Source organism: Ursus maritimus, unplaced genomic scaffold, assembly GCF_017311325.1.
Source record: "Ursus maritimus isolate PB19 unplaced genomic scaffold, ASM1731132v1 scaffold_1, whole genome shotgun sequence".
Classification (NCBI taxonomy): Eukaryota; Metazoa; Chordata; class Mammalia; order Carnivora; family Ursidae; genus Ursus; species Ursus maritimus.
In genome coordinates this window covers 37,175,734-37,192,621 of record NW_024423343.1, presented here as the reverse complement: position 1 = coordinate 37,192,621, position 16,888 = coordinate 37,175,734, and the positions used below count along the sequence as shown (strand labels likewise).

At 40.2% G+C, this 16,888-nt stretch overlaps 1 protein-coding gene across 8 annotated transcripts in view; it reads right to left on the bottom strand.

Annotated features, from left to right (window-relative positions):
• ANKRD44 (ankyrin repeat domain 44) overlaps positions 1-16,888 on the bottom strand; it is a 346,132-nt gene that overhangs the window by 188,857 nt on the left and 140,387 nt on the right. For all 8 annotated transcript variants that reach the window (XR_005837939.1, XR_005837942.1, XM_040642458.1 and 5 more), the window contains exon 3: positions 5,409-5,487. Coding sequence is in view for 5 of the 8 variants with exons in the window: in XM_040642458.1 (XP_040498392.1) it covers positions 5,409-5,487 (79 nt within the window). In the remaining 3 variants the exon portion in view is untranslated. The remainder of the gene's footprint in view (positions 1-5,408; positions 5,488-16,888) is intronic.

The window sequence follows — 16,888 nt, the reverse complement described above, 5'->3', positions numbered from 1 at the left end:
ACATAAAATATATTCTATTCTATTGTTTTTCTTATAATTTATACATTTACATTGTATTCTTATTACTATTATTATTCATATATTCTGAAAACTTCCAGTTTTATGTAGATCCAAACGTGGCTTTTAATATTAAAATTCTTTCAAGGAGAGAAACGATGCCGAGCTTGCTAGGTATCATAAAGCAACACACGCCCGGCGTGTCACAAACCAGCCGCCCCAGCGTTGTTCCCGTGCAGCTTCAGAGTCACTCGAGGAATTGAAAAATAATTAGGAATCTAGGAAGTGGCTTCCTTCAGTCTCCATCCCTCCACGCATCCTGCTCCAGAAGGGTAAACAGGCAGCTGCCAGGAAAATCTCCTCTCCCTGAACAACAAAATTATTATGACAAAAGCAGAGTTATGTGAACGGGGACCAAGGACTATTTCATCAGTGTCATCCCCTGCCACCGGCTTTCCTCATCCTCTTCCGTCGAACACGTCCAAGAGTCTTGTTTACATGTCAGAGGGGGACGTCGGATGGTTTTGAGTTGAATATTTATAACTGATTTTTCTAAAGGAAGCTTCACGTTATTTACCTGCCTGTCAGGCGCCATTGTGCGCTGAAGGACACAGAGTCTGCATGTCTAATGATTTAAAGGCAAATGCTTTTTACCCAAGGACATTTTAAAGCTTAAACATTAAAAAAAAAAAAAGTGCTAGGCTATAACTGATTCTTCAGAAACTAAGATCCAACTCAAAGTTGTCAGGCATATACGCTAATTATAAATGAAGTATCCTTTCATCGTATCCCTATTACCACTTGATTTTTTTTTTCATAGAGATCAAGAGTAAAGGAAACTAAGTCTCTTTCCCAGAGGCAATATTTCTGTTCTCTTAGCTTTGTCATCTAGGAAGAAGTAAAACAAAGGAAAAAGGTAGACTACGTGACTGAAAAACCTTACAGGCCAGAGAGAATGACTGAGTCTCAAGGCTGGTTTATCCAAAGTTTGACTTTTAATTGTAGAAATAAACAAATATGAAAGAAGGATCATATGAATGTGATTATGATACAATGAGGTCAGCTTGCTATTGATTTTGCTTTTAAACAAATAGACCAAGTGTTATTACAGCCCAGGAGCACTGTCCTTCAAAGCAACGACCTTGGAAGAGTGTATGATAATTCAGCATGTGTGGCAATTGCTTAAAACATTTTTCAAACTCCCTTTGGATTTGCCTTTAGAACTAGTTTACACACCCACCAGAAAATGTCTTATTACTATACAATCACACCACACTGAGGGCGCCAAAACCAGCATTACTTGGTTTAATCCCCCCTTTCACCAGACCAAACAAACAAACAAACAAAACAAAACAAAACAAAAAATCAAATCCAACCTCAAAGGATGAATATTTGTTATGCATAAAAGAATCAAAAGAATGACTTGCCACCAGCTCTGTTGACAATTTGCACTGAGAATGATAATCACCTTTTGACAAATCACGGGAAATAATTTTATAGGGATACCACTTGTTTTGTGGCCTATGTTCTAACAAATACCATTTTCAATTAGTAGTTACACCTCACAAACACTTGCACGTTAGAAGGTGGGTACTTCCAGTCTCTTCAATAAATGGTGCTGGGAAAATTGGACAGCTACATGCAAAAGAATGAAACTTGACCACTCTCTCACACCGAACACAAAGATAAACTGCAAATGGATGAAAGACCTCAATGTGAGACAGGAATCCATCAAAATCCTAAAGGAGAACATAGGCAGCAACCTCTACGACATCGGCCAAAGCAACTTTTTTCATGACACATCTCCAAAGGCAAGAGAAACAAAAGAAAAAATGAACTTGTGGGACTTCATCAAGATAAAAAGCTTCTGCACAGCCAAGGAAACAGTCAGAAAAACTAAGAGGCAGCCCATGGAATGGGAGAATATATTTGCAAATGATGCTACAGATAAAAGACTGGTATCCAAGATCTACAAAGAACTTCTCAAACTCAATACACGAGAAACAAATAAATAAATCATAAAATGGGCAGAAGATATGAACAGACACTTTTCCAATGATGACATACAAATGGCTAACAGACACATGAAAAAATGTTCAAAATCATTAGCCATCAGGGAAATTCAAATCAAAACCACACTGAGATACCACCTTACGCCAGTTAGAATGGCAAAAATAGACAAGGCAAGAAACAACAATTGTTGGAGAGGATGTGGAGAAAGGGGATCCCTCCTACATTGTTGGTGGGAATCCAAGTTGGTGCAGCCACTCATATGCACCCCAATGTTCATAGCAGCATTGTCCACAATAGCTAAATCGTGGAAGGAGCCGAGATGCCCTTCAACAGATGACTGGATTAAGAAGTTGTGGTCCATATATACAATGGAATATTACTCAGCTATCAGAAAGAATGAGTTCTCAACATTTGCTGCAACATGGATGGCACTGGAGGAGATAATGCTAAGTGAAATAAGTCAAGCAGAGAAAGACAATTATCATATGATTTCTCTCATCTATGGAACATAAGAACTAGGATGATCGGTAGGGGAAGAAAGGGATAAAGAAAGGGGGGTAATCAGAAGGGGGAATGAAGCATGAGAGCCTATGGGCTCTGAGAAACAAACTGAGGGCCTCAGAGGGGAGGGGGGTGGGGGAATGGGATAGACTGCTTGATGGGTAGTAAGGAGGGCACGTATTGCATGGTGCACTGGGTGTTATACGCAGCTAATGAATCATCAAACTTTACATCAGAAACCAGGGATGTACCGTATGGTGACTAACATAATAAAAATAACATTAAAAAAAAAAAAGAAGAAGAAGCAAAAAATTAAAAAAAAAAAAAAAGAAGATGGGTACTTCCAGTTTCCTTCCTTCAGCCCAGCACTTGAACCCCTGTGCACCCCAAGTTTCTCTATATATAGGGTGCTGTCGCTGAGCTCAGTGTTCCATGTGCTCTGCTTCCTGGAGCTCAACCCTAGTCTCTTAACTCAGCCACGATTGGTTCACCTGATCTCATTCATACATCTCCAGCAAATGATTTAGCAAGCTCTTAACCTTCTCTTCGCCTTAATCCTGGCTCGGCTAGTTCCCAAACAGAAGCCAGAGGCAGGGGCGGGGAAATCAAGCCAGAATTTGAACTGGCAGTTAGAAAAAGAGGAAAGTTTCAAAGCCTGAATTCCTCCCTTTCTACTCCAAGGCATTCAGGGTTCCACCCACCTGGCTACTAGGAGATAGTCAGTAGGAATTTAGTGGGCTTGGGTTACACCACGCTCTGTAAGTTAATACAACAATGGAGTACACAGCTGTAATGGGCTATTCTGGCAAGGCCAAATTATTTGTCCAACATGGGAATCATTAGCACCCCATTCATTATTAAATTGGAAAACAGTTTGGTTGGATTCCCTGAAGGGTCAGCTGCCAGATGTAAGCTCAGAAATGAAATCATCATGCTCTTGTGATGATATTTCTTTAGGAATTTAATATACAAATTGAATAAAGGACCTTTCAGGGAAATTAAAGCCATGTGAATTCCAAGAGTTTGTCTACGCTTCCACAATTGAGTAAAATTTCTAAAGCACTTCCCCCAATGCTGTCCCATGCCCTAAGCCTTCCTAATTTGATATGGGGAGGAGGACAAATTCCATAGCATGTGCCATCCAAAATTATAGCAGTGAGGCTAACGGCTCAGTAATTCCGAGACCAAACAGCTGTGCCGATCCAGATCTATGGAACAATTTCTCCAGGCTCTACGGGACAAACTCCAGGTAAGAGAGGCTGGTGACTCCATCTCACATGAAGGTGATGGGAAACCACATTACTCAAAAGTCACCAGCCCACAGATGCCTGAGGAAAACAGATGGTTAACTTCATGCCGCAGGATGAAATCTTCCTTCAGAAGTGGAAAAACAAACAAATAAAACCAAAGCTGGGCGTCAAAGACAAAGTTTTGAATTTGCACATTCATGAGCTAAGCATTCCTCTGAGACTCTGAGATGTCTCTTAATACGTTTGGATGGCTGGGACCACTTTGGTGTCATCCCACAAAATTCTTTATTTTACATCCCCACCGATTGTGCCTACAATCTTCCATGGACCAAATTTCCACTGCCAGGGCCACCGGCCAGGTGTGGACTGGCTCTTAGCCATGGTCTGGGCCAGCACCAAACAATACATGTTTGGAACACAGCCCCGGAACATCTTTAAAACTGTCAGAAGGAAGGCCTGTTCCTGAAAGCATAGGAATGCAACACAAAATCTAACTTCGGCTCCGTGCAATTGTCAGGAGCACGGGGCACAGGCGTTGTATGGCACAGAATACTCGTTTCCTGGGAAAATCCACCTCCAGAACATGAACACAACAAAATAAGGGCAATGTGAGTCATCCCGGTGTATCACAGCACAATTCTCGAATTTTTTTCTACAGTGTCCCTATCTGTGTAAATACATGCATAGCTCCTACCTTGCATAGTTTACTTTGGAATTCTACAGTTTCCCTTAACTACTGCAAACAAAGGCAAAACCTTAGTATAGGCCTTTGGCATAGTCTGTGGGCAGAAGTATTTCCTCCAGATTTTAATCTCCCTAAACAAAAAGGAGGAGAGGAATAGCCAGCCGGTCTGCAATCCACACCAAGACACGTGCATGCGCTCAGATTCGTTCTGGGGATTTGTCTAGCAAATACTCAAGGCAGAAAGCATATATTAGTTTTGGAAACCAGTTTGGTGAGATGTACCAAGCACACAGCTTTCCAAAAATGAAAGCATTGACATTTCTAAATCCGATGAGATATTTAAAATACATTTAAAAAATGAAGAGAATAATAGCACAAAACCACGTTTGCCATATTTGCTTCCAATCTTTTTTAAATAAAATATTTTACAGAGTTATAGTCTCTTTTTTACCCTTCCCTGAAAATTTCTCTCATACAACCAGCCCCCTCAGACGTAACCACTACCTGGAAATTGATGTTCCCTTCCTTCCATGTTTTATTACATAGTCATAGTCATGTATCCATAGACAAAACATAGTATTGTTTTGCCACATAATTTAAATGTACGTAAATACATACATACATTTGGTATTTGTTCATGTAGGCTTTAAGGAATCAGTTTTGTTTATTTTTTTAACAATAAAAAAATGAAAAGATATTCAGATCTACTGAATTCATCTATAATACTGGGCCTGACTAGTCAGAAACCAGACTTTCAAGGCAATATAAATGTTTTACTAAAGACGTCATTTTTCATGAAGAACACCCTCTTGCATTGCTGTCTACTGATAAAATCGCTGATCAAATTCACTTCCATGAGCACAATAAAGAAATCTGTTTGGGTTCATTGTAATAGTCGACCTAGTGATTTGGTCATTTAAATTTTTATCTGCAACTGACTTTTAAGTACAGCTGGTATTTACCTGACAGAATCAGGAGTTCGATGATCTCTGCATCTCCCAGAAACGCAGCCACGTGAAGCGGGGTTCGCTTCTCAGAATCCTGAAACAACGGCAAAGAGAAACAACAAGTCAGTGGAGGCTGCAGGTGCCTTCTGTAGACAAAGTAAGACATGTCATGCGCTCTGAGGTTTATGCTTGTGGGAGAGACTGAAGGCCAAAACCTACTCAGGTAAGCTCTGGGTACACATTTCTCTCAGCATCTCCCACAGTCACATGTACAAAAGATTCTGTTCTGTGTCTGTGTGTTGTATTTGTCTCCCTGCAACTTTCGTTGGAGCCCAGCTCAGGTCAGGGACGGACTGCCATGCAACGGGTGACGAAATGCAATTTATTTTCAGACCTTCCTTATGGTAAAAAAACAAAAAACAAAAGCAAAAACTCAAACCCTTCTACCTACCTTAATAGCAGTGCTCAAAGCATGCAATGATTTGTTTTCTTTCTAAAGGAACATAATGGAATTGTTCACAAGGACATTAACCATTAAGTACAGTCACCTTCTCCTTTCTATCTCTATTAACTGTTGCCTAGTTCACTGCCCATTCATGTAATACTTACTGAATGCCTACTATGTGCCAGGAACCAGATTTGGGGTTCAGCCCTTGCCCTCACGAAATTTACATTCAAGTGGGGAGGCTGCCAGTAGTCATGGAAACCAATGGCATATGACATCATTTCAGATGGTGATAAAGGCTATCCCAAAACTAAAACGGTAATGGGATCCAGTGACCGGGGAGATGGGAACAAGATTCCTTAGGATGGTGGAATAAGGCTTTTCTGAGAATATTGACATGGAAGCTGAGAGCTGAGGTAGATATTACTATCTCTGTTTTACAGATGAGAAAACTGTGGCTCAAAAAAATTAAGAAATTTCCTCCAGACCCCATAGGTGTATAGCAGAGCCAAGATTGGACTTTTGCCTACCAGTCCTCAGTCTAAGTCCTTGGCAAAGCACTTAACATATTGTGTTGTTAACACGATAAAATGCAGGGGAAAAAATATTGCTTCTCCATCTGTGAACTGGAATATCTGATGAGAGAATTCAAGATAATGTCAGTAAATAAAGCCGTAGGCAGGCATGAAGCTTGGCCCGTGCACACCAAGTGCTCCAGGCAAAGCTGTTTTGTCAGGAGCGTAGATAGCTGTGTGGTATCTTCCCTCCAAGACCAAGAACTCACAGGGTGGAGAACGGGGCTTACTCCCATCTACCCCACAGGAGCAGCAAGCTAGATGCTTGGCCTAAATCGGCCTAATTGAACTGGTCTGTGTGCACGGCTCCTTCCACAAACTTCCACCAACTGTTCCACAACGGTAACCAAGGTTTACATGCTATGTCTTTGAGGTTTCTCCTAAATCGAGCATGCATTTTAGTTTTAAGATTTGTGAAGTGGTTGTTGATTTTAATCATCGTTCCTGTTATCACTTGATTATACAACCTACCCAACCGCCCTCGGATTTGCCTAAGGACATGATTCTGTTTTCTGACAGTTCAGGCCCTCTGCTCTTTCTCAGTCTCTTTCAGACCGCTGAGGCAGTTTGTGACTTATTAATATCTAAAACAGATGGCAGACAGGAGATAAGACAAGAACCGATCTTCAAATCAGTCTATTTGTTCGGAGGTCTGGTAAACAGGTTTCAGGAAGGGTTGGACTAACTCTTAAGTGCATAAAAAAGAGAAGTCTGAATTAGCTGGGAATTTATGTCATCTATGTATGTGGCAGGCAATTATCACAGCTAAGTGGAAATAGGGCAGTTGTGTAAGTATTCCATATAAAGTAAAGGTATGCCATAGAAAATTCTGAAAGATATACAACATCATTAACCCTCTTGTAAGTATGTCACACTTTCCATGAAAATAGAGATTCAGTATTTGAAAACTTGAAAAATATTTCAAGTGTCTTAATTGGCATAAAGAACTATACAAAGAACGGACACTAGACTTTCACAAATGTTTTCTGTTTCCATTTCTTCTACTGCCATCTGTATAAGCACTTTCCATCTTAGCCTCGTATTCTCTTTGAATCCCCACTATATCTATGAAACATTTCTCTTGAGTCTTGTGACAAAAGTTATATAATTATATGTTCTTCTGGCAACTGAACTGGTTCCAGGGTTTGGTTCACAAATTAAACCTTACCTAAGTGATTTAAACAAGGACTAACCCAGCCCAAATTATGACTTCATTTGACCCGAAGCAAAGTCAATGCTCTTGTTTGAGAGCTTGGCTTCAAATAAAAAGCCAAGAAAACCCCAATATCTAAAACTGGTTGGCCTGTCATTATAAGACTGGCTTTGCTGATTCTGTGGCCCCTTTTATGACATGGCTTGTTCAAACCGAAGTTTTTATAACGTATAATGGGTGTGTTACGTGAGCTCATATAGTAAAAATTCTTGATTGTAACTACCAGTGTTCCTCTTGACATGCATTTAAAGGTTTGCTGTAGCTTCCAGAACAACTATACCCATTGATACCCTCCTTCAGTGGCATGCCATAGACAGGTAACTACGAAGATCTGTATTCAGGCAGCAGTTCCATGGTTCTCCAAAGTATCAGAACTATATAAACAATTTCATGTGCTACTAAGACCTCAACTAAAAAACCAATGCACTTAACTAAAATAATAATAACTACTGCCCAAGGGTTACCAACACCAACACTCTAGCAAGGAACTGAGTGATATGCAGAGTCAGGAGTGGAGAGGTAAGTAACAGAGCCACAGTACTCATCATCCTCAATAAGGTCCAATCAGCCGGGAGGTTGCAGTTCATCCTCTGCCTAAGTGGAAGGCCACCCTACTTGGCCACAAACTCGACAAATGGTCGAGGAGATGTAATGGTAGAAGAAGGAAGGAAAAGGGGCGCCTGGGTGGCGCAGTCGTTAAGCGTCTGCCTTCGGCTCAGGGCGTGATCCTGGCGTTCTGGGATCGAGCCCCGCATCAGGCTCCTCTGCTGGGAGCCTGCTTCTTCCTCTCCCACTCCCCCTGCTTGTGCTCCCTCTCTCGCTGGCTGTCTCTGTGTCAAATAAATAAAATCTTAAAAAAAAAAAAAAGAAGGAAAAGAGTCTGCGGGAAAGAGTATACTAGTAATAATACTAGCAAAAATTCATTCTAGGCCAATGATACCCCTAGGGTATCTAGAAGAAGAAACAAAACCTAATTACAGAGTGCTTTAATTATTTTTTTTTTCCAAAATGCCTTTTATCTCTTCTACTAGGCGAATCTCGTAACATCCCTATCCAGGGAGACACATCTCTCAGAACCTTGTTGTTAAGTCTTATTATCATCATTTGAAAGGTAATGATTTTTTAGATTGAAAAGCTAGGGAATCTGAGCATTTGGAGAGACTGTATGATTTGCCCAGCACTTGGGGATGGGAGATGAGGTGAAGAACTAGAACTGACACCCTCACATAGAGAGAAATCCTTGAAGTGGTCTTGAAGAAAGATTCTTGAAATGAATTGATGTTGACAAAAAAGCCAAACACTCTCACAGGTAGATGGAAAGGCAATGCCTTGGCCTAGATTCCTGATGGGGGAATAAATGTGTCCCCACTGAGCACTTGCATTCCCGGAATCTGTCCTCATGTGGGGTTTTGAATTCATAATACCTGCACGGTCCAGGAACTTTCAAGCTGAAAAATAGGCATAAAATTGGTTCTAGGCCAAGGATGTCCGTAGGGTGTCAAGAAGAAGAAACAAAACCTGTCTGAAGAGATGTGTCTTCAATACAAGCAACTTAGGACACCCACAGTTAAACCACCACTGGAGAGGAGCTCACAAACCCAAGCCACAAGCCCCATGTGGAAGCAATTAACTGTAAGTAGGAGTCAGCAGGCGTAACAACCAGAAAGAACCTGAGAGAGCAGAAGCATCAGATAGAGATACGAAGAATGTTTAAAATCATTTAAGATACGAAAGACAAAGCCCAAGAAGAAAAAAAGATTTATTTTTTTAAAGGAACAAAATTTGAGGAAGAAGTGTGCAGGAAGAGTTTCAGAAAGCAGTGCATGATGCTGGCAATCATCTAAGACTTTGGTCTAAAAGAGATGAAAACAAGAAGAGTAAACAAGGAGGACAGGAGAAGAGAAAAAAGGACAGTGACCTTGGGATATGTCTTACAGCCATTTATTCAGCCATATGTTCTAGACATAGACCTTTATTGAGAAGTAATTACACCCTAGACATTGTGGTGGATGTTAGGAATACAAAATTAAAAACGTCCCATCCTCACCCTAAAGAAGCTTACAGTCCAGTTACCAGTTTCCAAATCCAGGGCATCCGAATAAAAAGAATAACAGGGAAGTGGCAATTAGCGATATCTGTGATGTTAAGTGATTTATGAAAATTACCAAAAGCGACGAGACAAGTGTCTTCATGAATACTGTCCTGAAATCCATCCAGTTCTGAACTGTCCTGGGCAGGAAATCTAAACTGACAAGAAAATATCACTTCTGAATTGGGAAATAAGCACATCTTGCCCAGGGCTCCCTAGAAACCCCATTGGCTCCAGCTTATCTTGAAACTTTGGCCACCCAGGGCCAGACTTCCAGGTCAGTCTCAGAGACCCGCCTATATCTTATGGGCTGACTTACGGATTGTTTCTGGATCAAAATTAGTATCGAGGACCAGGCCAGGACCAGAGTAGCACTCGGACAGATGTAGTGGCTGAGCTAAGTGTTCTGCTCCGTCTGCGTTCCCTGCCACCTGGTACTCCCGCGGATGCTTCATGATAACCAGCAGAGGATGGATGGTCATGGCTTTACAACACCCGTGAATGCAAGAGGAGAAAATCATTCAAAAGTAAGCACGGTACGGCCAACACACATGAGAAATGATTCATCAGTGTATTTTTTATTTTTTATTTTTTTTATTTTTAAAGATTTTATTTATTTATTTGACAGAGATAGAGACAGCCAGTGAGAGAGGGAACACAAGCAGGGGGAGTGGGAGAGGAAGAAGCAGGCTCATAGTGGAGGAGCCTGATGTGGGGCTCGATCCCATGACGCCGGGATCACGCCCTGAGCCGAAGGCAGACGCTTAACCGCTGTGCCACCCAGGCGCCCCCATCAGTGTATTTTTTAAAAGATTATTCAAGTATTACAAAAAAGAACTTTTCCCATTACCTAGTAGCTCCGATTCCAAATAGCCCTTTGAAAATAGATTCGGACCCATGAAAAGTCACAGATTTCTCCAGAAGGAAGGAAGGTAAACCCTATCTTTCTATGAATAGCCAGAGACACACAGCCAGCTGGCGTCTGAGCTAAATTTGCAGTATGTCACAGAGAGATCAGGCAGAGGAAGTTTCTGTCGTCCGTTTACCAAAGAGGCAGATGAAAGAAAATAGGGAACTTGAAGTATGTACACATAAAGTGAGCTTGACATGGGCAGAGAGACCATTGTGGCAGCCAAAAATACTGTGTAGGGGGCACCCCAAGCCTCTGTTCTGAAGACTCAGAATTGTTTATGATACGCTTTGGAAATTCTCAGCTACGAGTGCATGACCTAATCTTCATTCTAAGTATCTATCATACACTAAAACAAATATCCCTCCCTACATATAAATATCTTACATACCAAGACAGGCAGATGAAGCAAGGTTAAGAAAACAAGCCCTGCAACGCCGTCATGAAATGCACAAGTGAAGTGCCAATCTTAATCCAAACCCCTGCGAACAGCAAAGACGCAAGCTCACGAGGTGCAACGAGCTTAATACGATAATGAACAGAGATCAGTAGAAGCCAGATGTCTAAAACAGTTCTGAACGCAAAATAGTTACCGTGGAGATATTTCAAGTCATGGGAAGAAAAGAGCTGAAGATGGTTGATAGATCTAAATCAAACAAGATGCACAATGGGAAAGATGCTTGGTCTTCAGGTGAGGAATTACAAGTCATTTGTAAAGAGGAAAAGAAAGCAGAGAAACAAATGTCATGATTCTTTTTAAAATTTCCATGCTTACTTTCAAGTTTTAACATCTCACGGATACAGAGAGGTACAGAAAATAACAGATCTGTGTGTTCCCACCAGCAAAACCAAACAAGTTGACATTTTTCTTTTCTTTTTTTTTTTAAAGATTTTATTTATTTATGTGACAGAGAGACAGCCAGCGAGAGAGGGAACACAGCAGGGGAGAGGGAGAGGAAGAAGCAGGCTCCCAGCGGAGGAGCCCGATGTGGGACTCGATCCTAGAATGCCGGGATCACGCCCTGAGCCGAAGGCAGACACTTAACGACTGTGCTACCCAGGCGCCCCGACATTTTTCTATATTTGCTTCAGAACTCTGTTTTAAAAAATAGCTTTAGGGGTAAAGTGCCGTGAGTACTGTGACTTGCAATGGTTTAGAAAATAACTTGAGGGGTGTGTATGTGTGTGTGAGAGAGAGAGTGGCAGAGAGACAGAGAAACAGAGGGAGAGAGGAGACAGACTATTTTCAATTCTTCACTATTACAAATGATGTTGCAATGCATATCTTTGTACATGTCTCTCTGTGCATATGGATGAAAATTTCTCTGGGGCAGGTACCAAGAAAAGGAAGTGCTAGATCTCAGTGTATATAAACACTCAACTTTATTATGTATTTTTAAATAGCTTTCAAAAGTAGTCTTACAATTTATACTCCCTAGCCATAAATGTGTTCCTTTCCCCAACATCCCTCCCAATACTTGATGTTATCAACCTTATTACTTTTTCCCCATATGATGTGCCTGACATAATATTTCATTGTTGCTCTCATTTGCATTTCACTACATACAAGTGAAAATAAGGCTCTTTTCATATGTTTATGAAAAGTTTTGGCTTCTTCAACTGCAAATCCCTTTATCCACTTCTACTCAGTTTTAGTCTTTTTCTTATGATGTGTAGGGTTTTTAATATATTAATTCAACTTTCAATGAAAACTCAAGTTATGCCTTCACCTAGACACAGCAGAGATGGATCAATGTCTACCCCAAGTTAGCATAAGAGAAGAATGTAGATTTATATTCATTATTCATCTTCCATGCATGCACTATCCTATGGAGCTGGATTTTCCTTAGCTAGAATTTTCTATGACTCAAAGGTGACAGCAAATCTCTGTCCCTATATACCTCCAGCATCAAACAACTTAATTCAGTCATCACTCTGTTGGTATTTTTTTTTTTTAAAGATTTTATTTATTTATTCAACAGAGATAGAGACAGCCAGCGAGAGAGGGAACACAAGCAGGGGGAGTGGGAGAGGAAGAAGCAGGCTCATAGCAGAGGAGCCTGATGTGGGGCTCGATCCCACAATGCCGGGATCACGCCCTGAGCCGAAGGCAGACGCTTAACCGCTGTGCCACCCAGGCGCCCCATTCTGTTGGTATTTTAACCCATCCATTTGAACGTAACATGGATGTATGAGAAACACTAGTACATTTTGCTGTATCTACACATGTTCAAATTATAAGTCCAAACCTCAAAATTATCTCTAATTCTTAAAACTAAACAAGAATCACTCAAAAATCACTTCCAATGAAAATAAAATAAGAGAAATGGAAGGCCAAAGATGTTCCTTAGGTAACTAAATACTGGATTTTTATTATGCTAATTTTTTAAACTAAAAATAATGCATATTAAGTAAAAATTATATCAGAGATTATATATTTTCTTTTTTTTTTTAAGATTTTATTTATTTATTCGACAGAGATAGAGACAGCCAGCGAGAGAGGGAACACAAGCAGGGGGAGTGGGAGAGGAAGAAGCAGGCTCATAGCGGAGGAGCCTGATGTGGGGCTCGATCCCAGAACGCCGGGATCACGTCCTGAGCCGAAGGCAGACGCTTAACCGCTGTGCCACCCAGGCGCCCCAGAGATTATATATTTTCTAATTCGATCCTTAAAACACTGCTGTAAGGTACATATTATCATCCCCATTTTACAGTAGAGGAACCTGCTATTTTGAGATGATAAGCAAATTGACCAGAGTTCCACAGCTAGTAATGGTAGAACTGGGATTCAGAACCAGATCTGATTCCATTGTTCATGCTCTTGTTACCTCTCTGAATAGTAACAAGCCTTGGTAAACAAAATGAAAGTTATTTTTCATTATAATTAACACACTTGACCTAGTACCGTAGACCTAAGGACAAACTACTCGTAAGTAAAAGCACAAGCAGGCAAGAAGAATAGAGTTGGAGAATAAGCACTACTTGATTTTAAGATTTATCATAAAGCTACAGTAATCAAGACAATTGGGTATCAGTACAAAGACACATATATGAACAACATACAGGATTTTCAAAAATGGTAAAAAGGCAATTCACTAGTGAAAGGATAGCTTTGTCAACAAATAACATTGAAACAATTAGATATCCACATGCAAATAAAATGAACTTTGATCCATACCTTGCACCCTAGACAAAATTAAATCAAGATGGATCACAAAACTAAATGTTAAATTAAAAAAAAAAAACTAAATGTAAACTCATAAAATGTCTGAAGGAAACACAGGAGAAATCCCTCATGACCTGGGGTTGGACATGCATTTCTTAGATATAACACCAAAACATAACCCATAAAAGAACAAACTGATAAATTGTATTCCATCAAAATTAATAACTCTGCTTTTTGAAACATACTGTTAGGAGAATGAAAAGATAAGCCACAGAGTGGAAGAAAATATTTTTTAAAGCATATGGTAGATAAAAGATTTCTAAAAAGCTCTCAAAATCCACTAATAGGAAAGCAAACAATCCATTTAAAAAGTAGGGAAAAGATTTGAACAGATATTTCACCAAGGAAGATATATGGATAGCAAATAAGCACATGAAATAATGCTCAATATCATTAGTCATCGGGAAGTGCAAATTAAAATTAAATAGTTATTAAATTGGCTAAAATTAAAAGGACTGATGACATCAAGTGTTGAAGAGAATGCAGAGAAACTGGAACATTCATACACTGCTGGGAGGAACATAAAATGGTACAACCACTAGAGAAAACAGTTTGACAACTTTTTAAAAAGTCAAACATAGACTACTATATGATCCAGATTCTTAGGAATTTACCCTAGAGAAATGAAAGCCTATGTCCAAACAAAGATTTGCACATAAATGTTCACAACAGTTTTATGTGTGATAGCCAAAAACAGGAAACAATCCAAGTTTCCATCAACAGATGAATGAATAAACTAGAGTATGCCCATATAATGGAACACTACTCAGCAATCAAAAGGAATGAACTATTGCTGTTATGTGACAATGTGGATGAAACCAAATAATTATGCTGAATGAAAGAAGATAGCAAAAAAAAAAAAAATGCAAAAAAACTGAAAGCAGATCAGCTGTTGCCCAAGGAGGCTGGAGGAGAGACTGAAAGGGGTAGGGATTAAGGATTATAAAGGGGCACAAGGAAGCTTTTGGGGGCAATGGTATGTTCATTATCTCGATTGTGGTAATGCTTTCATGGGTGTAAATATGCCAAAACTCTGCAAATGATACACTTTAAGTATGTCTAGTATATTATATGTCAATTATACCTCAATAAAGCAGAAAACACATACGCAGGCAAATAAAACATTCTGTCGCGGGGCACCTGGCTGGCTCAGTCAATACAGCAGGTAACTTTTGATCTTGGGGTTGTGAATTCCACACTGGATGTGGAGATTGCCTAAATAAAACTTTTTAAAAATTCTGCTGCTTGGAAACATAAAGAAGGGCATATTTATGGATTAAAAAAATACATGTAGGCAACAAGGTAAATTCAGAGGAGAAAATAGCAGAATCTAATCAACCAGTTATGTCTTAATTTTTGAGGCAACTCATGTCCTGCTTGTGTGTAGACATAAAAGTGAAGTCCTTGCAAAAGAATAGGGTCTTGGATTAAAGTCTATATGCTTGAAAAGTTGACACAAGCAAGAGTTCTCTTCAAAATCCCTTGGAACACTTATATTTCCTAAATAAAACCTTTGAAAAAATGTGTATCAAGTAAGGATATAGGAAATAAGTCCAGGGGCGCCTGGGTGGCTCAGTCGTTAAGCGTTTGCCTTCGGCTCAGGGCGTGATCCCGGCGTTCTGGGATCGAGCCCTACATCAGGCTCCTCTGCTGGGAGCCTGCTTCTTCCTCTCCCACTCCCCCTTCTTGTGTTCCCTCTCTCGCTGGCTGTCTCTCTCTCTCTCAAATGAATAAACAAAATCTTTAAAAAAAAAAAAAAAAGAAATGAAAAGAAGTCCAGAAAATCAAGTACATGTGGGAAGGTAGATGGTCTATGCCTTAGCTGGGGGCACAGTGCAACATGTCAGCAGTAGATAATCAGGGGACTTTGGGGATCTTACCACAGTACCCAGAGATTCCCAAATGACAGAAGCTCTTTTAGATCAATTTCAGCCTGGGAAAGTAGATGGAGTGCCAATTATTTGTTCTGTTGCCTTGATATCATTTGGCCAGGAACACAACTTGAGAGTAGAAACAGAACATGAGAAAGATTCTAGTCCTCTAGTCCTACAGAATGGAAAACCGGCCAAGATGCTTGCACTTTGTTGCCAGTGAAACAGTAATAGACATCGAGCCACTGCAAAGACATTCTGAGGAGTGTCTGATGAAAACCAAGGCAGGTCCTCAGAGCACCACCGCCCCTTGCATCCTGAACGCTAATAAAGTTCACAGCTGTTCTGTGCGGCATCCCAGACATATTAAGAAGCAGTGTCTTTCAATTTAATGCATTTGTTAAATAGTTTTTTATGAAGAAATCATAATTCTTACACATGTGGGAATGCTTTACTGCTAAGGGTATTTAAGGAAACTCATAGATTAGAACTGCTTTTGGTTCCAATGAGCTAAGCAATGAGGCAAGAAGTCTAGTTTCGGTTAAGGCCCCCACCTTAGGCTCACTGCCTCTTCTAATTACTTCGTCAACCAACTTATTCAACAAAACATAGGTGCTTAAGATGAAAGGCAGATAACTAAGAAAATAATTAGAAAATTATCTCCTATCGATGAACGAGTAAAGAGAAAGCAGCTGTTAGCTTTTCACACCTATAAAGGGCTAGTAAGGGTGAAAATTTTTCATCAGGTAAATGAGCCACAGTGTCAGAATCAAAATCTCAGGAGAGGAAGCCTAGAATTACAAAATATTATAACTGGAAACTATTAGAGACATCCAGAGAGTTTAATTGATTGGCCCAAGGTCACATGGCAGTGGGGGAACACTTCTTTCATACAAATGACAAAATATTTACTAGGGCCTTCTTTGTGCCAGGCACCATGCTCAGTCCTAGCCTCAAAGAATCCCACTCTCTTGTTGATGGGTGATGGGCTCTTCACTACAGTAGACTTAGATTAGATTAATCACATCAGTTGGCAAAGAGCAGACACACAAACAGCACAGTGTTAGAAAATGTCAGAGAGAGAAAGAAAGACGGTGGTATGAAAGGAGACAATGCTCAAAGGCATCTACTCTGGATACAACAATAACTTAGTCATTGGGTCTGTT